At 46.4% G+C, this 4,522-nt stretch overlaps 1 protein-coding gene across 1 annotated transcript; it reads left to right on the top strand.

The window, feature by feature from the left end:
* The first annotated feature begins 2,175 nt into the window (after positions 1–2,175).
* LOC121917744 (peroxisomal membrane protein 11C-like) lies at positions 2,176–4,020 on the top strand. The gene is made up of 2 exons (XM_042443867.1): positions 2,176–2,309; positions 3,775–4,020. Exons 1-2 carry the CDS (start codon positions 2,250–2,252, stop codon positions 4,018–4,020), a joined length of 306 nt encoding a protein of 101 aa, XP_042299801.1. The 5' UTR covers positions 2,176–2,249.
* The last annotated feature ends 502 nt before the right edge of the window (positions 4,021–4,522 follow it).

Raw genomic sequence — 4,522 nt, 5'->3', positions numbered from 1 at the left:
TGTTAGTGCTCTTGGACATCTCAGCGGCCTTCGATACCATTGACCATGGTATCCATCTGGAACGCCTGGGAGAGCTGGGTATCAGGGGCACTGCGCTCCAGTGGTTCCAATCCTACCTCTCAGGAAGGTTCCAGTCGGTGAGGCTGGGGGACACTAGCTCTCGTAAAAGAGAGCTGACATCTGGCGTCCCTCAGGGCGCCATTCTATCCCCCACGCTATTCAACATTTACATGAAGCTGCTGGGAGAGATTATCCGGAAGCATGGAGCACGGTGTTATCAGTACGCTGACGACACCCAGATCTATCTCTCCATGTCTCCGACTGATACAGTGACTAAGGATGGCACCTCTCCTCTGGATGCCTGTCTGGGGTCAGTAATGGGCCAGATGAGGGAAAACAAACTCAAGCTGAATCCAGAGAAAACAGAGATACTTGTGATATGTACCCCAAGTCTGGACAGGGAAATTTGCCATCCTATCCTTGATGGGATTAAGCTTCCCCTAAAGGATAAAGTTCACAGTTTGGGAGTACTCCTGGACTCATCTCTACAATTATCATCTCAAGTAGATGCGATGTCCAGGAGTGCTTGGTATCAGCTTCGGCTGATACGCCAACTGTGTCCCTGTCTGGACAGAAAGGACCTTGAAACTATAGTACATGCACTGGTAACCTCTTGCTTGGATTTCTGCAATGCACTCTACATGGGGCTACCAGGTTCGGAAGCTACAATTAATTCAGAATGCTGCAGCCAGATTGGTTACAGGCACCCCGAGATCAGACCACATAACACCTATATTAAAATCTCTTCACTGGCTATTAGCTTCCGGGCGCAATACAAAGTGTTGGTATAAAGCCCTGTCCCACATTAGTAGCCTTTAAGAAGGAATTAAAAACTCACCTTTTTCAAGTACCATACCCTCCCGATTCTGTTTAGATTAGGAACTTCCCCCATAACTGTTGGTTTTAATGATTGTGATATGGCTTAGATTTTATGAAACTGAATTTGTAACTAGTGAGGTATTTTACTGTTCTGTACTGTGACATGTGTCACATACCCACTATATTGTAAACCGCTTTGATCTATAGGAAAGGCAATATATAAATAAAGTTTTTATTATTATTTTATTAAGTATACAGTATGTGTATACACACACACACACATATGTATTCTGTGTGGAATCATATATACAAGTGTATACAGTGGACCCTTGTTATACGCTGGGGTTTGGTTCCAAGATCCCCTGTGTATAACAAAATCCGTGTATGCTCAAGTCCCACTAAGTATAATGACATACCTAAATGGTGTCACTTATAAAAAATGGAAAATAAAGGTAAATGTATACTTTTTTGGAACATTTTCAAAGTGTGTATGCTTGAATCCATGTATAAAAAATAATAGATTTGACTTTCCAGAAGGATGCAAGTGAAACATCAGGAATAAATAATTCCAGAACGAGGCCACAGAAAACTATAGCTGCAAAAGCCTTCAACTTCACATTGCAATAGTCTGATGCTCCCTTTTGTATGTTTGAAACTGTACAGTCCTTTTAAATTGTAAGCTGCTCCAAGCCCCAAATTTGTTTTGGGGGACAAGAACAGCAACCGCCCCCTTGGTTCAACCCGAGGCCTTCGTTGGACCCACCGCCTTGCATTTTCCTGGGGTCTGCTGGAAAAAACACGGTGTTCAGTTGCTTTTTTTCGCCGTCTATAAACTCAATAGCCTTTGGGGGAAAGCTGCCTCTCTCACAGAACCAGGATTCCATAGCACTGTGAACCAAAGTGGTGTCAAACTGGATTAGTTCTGGAGGGTGGATGGATACTGCACATCATGGCAAAATGAACATGCAGCTGCATCTGCCAGGAGTGATTTGATTGTGTATTCCTGCATGGCAGAAGGGGAAATGGACTGGGTGGCCCTTTGAGGTCCCTTCCAACTCCAGGATTCTGTGATTCTGCACTGAATTAACCCCATTATTGTTGCTGTTGTTACTGTCAGCCTTCTTAATGATTCAGCTGGTTTAAAGAAACTATCCCTCAAGCCTCCTAGACTGCCCCTCAGATGATTGAAATCCCTTGTTGGAGAACGCTTCGCCCTCTTTTGGCTCCTCCGGCTTCCCGTCCCCACGCGCTCCCTCTCGCCGCGTTGCCTTCTGGGTGTTGGAGTTCTTCGAGCCCCGCCCCGCCCCCTTCCCTGGTCCTGGGCGCAGCGGATTGGTCAGAGCGGGCCCACCGAACCCGGAAGCGTTGCTATGGCGGCGGCGGGGGGCCTGGTGGCGGTGCTGGAGACTCACCGGGGCAGAGACCGAGCGGTGAGGGCCTCTTTGGGGAGGCAGCTGGGGCCCGGGGCTCGGAGAGAGTGCTTTGGGGCCCTTCTCCGCAAAAGTAACTTTTGTTGCCAAAGGAACTATTCTTGTGATTGTGATGATGATGGCTGCTGTTGTTGTTGCTATTGGTATTCATATATATTTCTGGCTGTTACTATTTGTGTTTGTATTGTTGGTGTTTATTTTTGGCTGTTACTGTTTAGTGGCGTTATTGTTGTTGTTGTTGATGTTGTGTCTCTAGCTATTCCTGTTATTTTAATTATTTTATTTCTAGCAGTTACTGTTATTGTAGTGGTATTATTACTATTACTGTTAGTGGTAGCATTCTATTTCTAGCTGTTAGTATTACAGTGTTGTTGTTGTTGTATATATCTCTGGCTGTTCCTGTTGCGTCCTCTGAGGCTGAGAGAGTGTGACTTTCCCAGGGCAGGAATCCACATGCCTTTCCTTGGGCCCCGTCTCCAAGAGGTTCCATGGCCTCTGTGCAAACATTGCCAAACCCAAAGAGCTCTGAGTCTGAAGCCCTTCAAGGCCTTTGGGGAGAGAGCCAGAGAAACAGTGTCCTTGTGTCGTTTTCCCTTCCCTGGGAATGCTGTTTGCACAGCCATCTGAGCTCAGGAGGCAACCCAGTGTTTGGATCCGCAGTCCTCCTAGGCTGCGCTGGAGCCGCTTTCTGTTGTGCAAAAGGTGAAACACCCTGAATCCAGTTGGAATCATGGAATCCTAGAGTTGGAAGGGACCCCAAGAAGGGTCCTGATCCAGTCCAGCCCCCTTCTTCTGCCATGCAGGAACTCTCCATCAAAGCATCCCCATTGACAGATGGCCATCCAGCCTCTGTTTAAAGACAGCCTCCAAGGAAGGAGACTCCACTGCACTCCGAGGGGCAAAGGGAGTGAGTGGTTGAACCAGATGGAGAAATGGGATTCATGCAGGGCTCCTCTGACGCTTAGTGGGGGCCCTGCATTCGCTCTGCTCCAATCCAGCGCCACTCACTCTTCCCTTGCCTTGCCTTGCCAGGTTTTTTGATTTGGAAAAGGGTGAACTGGGGCAGAGAAAGCCATTTGGGGAGGACTCCATCTTGCCTCTTTCCCCACAGAACCCCAAACTATTATTCTTTTTTAAATTGTGATTTGTATTTTAATAATGTATAGTATCACTATCACTATCACTATTGTTATTATTGGACCCATTTTTGGGGAAAGTGACCCTTTGCCCTATAAATTCACCTTTTCCACAATCTCTTCTGACCAGGAATTGGGTTCTCCATCGGATGTCTTTCTGTATTGATCATTGTTTGCCTTTTTCCTCAAGAGCATCTCTTTACAATCAACTCTGTTTCTGGTAACGCTTTCTTTTTAAAAATCAATATTTAAAATCAACCAACCAATCAATATTTATTTTGGTCATTGACCAGTATTAAATCACAATGTGGTCTCCCCCCACCCATAAGGTGCGCACCATCTGCTATGGTTGCCAGCTGGCCGGAGGGAGTTTGGTGGCCAGGAGATGGCCAGAAGAGTCGCCACTCGGCCGCAGCCTCCTGGCTGTGTCCGCACAGTTGAGCCACTGCCGGACCGTCCTGCGCCTTTTCGATGACCTCTCCATGCTTGCCTACAGCCGCCAGTATGGACTGGGCCTCAAGGTAAGTAGCTCATACCCCAGAGGACAGGATCAAAATTCAAAACGACCTGAATAGACTAGAAGGCTGGGCCAAAGCTAACAAAATGAAATTCAACACAAAGAAATGTAAGGTACTGCACTTGAGGCGGAAAAATGAAATGCACAGATATAGAATTATGGGGGACACCTGGCTGAACAAGAGACCTATATGTGTGAAAGGGATCTAGGAGTCCAAGTAGACCACAAATTGAACATGAGTCAACAGTGTGATGCAGCCACTAAAAAGGCCAATGCAGTTTTAGACTGCATCAATAGAAGTATAGTGTCTAGATCGAGGAAAGTAATAGTGCTACTCTATTCTGCTTTGGTCAGGCCCCACCTGGAATATTGTGTCCAGTTCTGGGCACCACAATTTAAAAAGGACATTGAGAAACTGGAGCCATGTCTCCAAAGGAGGGCAACTAAAAGCTTGTTTTCTGCTGCTCCAGAGACTAGGACCCAGAACAGTGGATGCAAGCTCCAGGAAAAGAGATTCCAGCTCAAGATTAGCAGGAACTTCCTGAGAGTAACAGAGGAAG

This window comes from Sceloporus undulatus, unplaced genomic scaffold (genome assembly GCF_019175285.1).
Source record: "Sceloporus undulatus isolate JIND9_A2432 ecotype Alabama unplaced genomic scaffold, SceUnd_v1.1 scaffold_521, whole genome shotgun sequence".
NCBI lineage: Eukaryota > Metazoa > Chordata > Lepidosauria > Squamata > Phrynosomatidae > Sceloporus > Sceloporus undulatus.
Note: the sequence above shows the minus strand (reverse complement) of the source record. Positions and strands in the feature narration are given on the sequence as shown.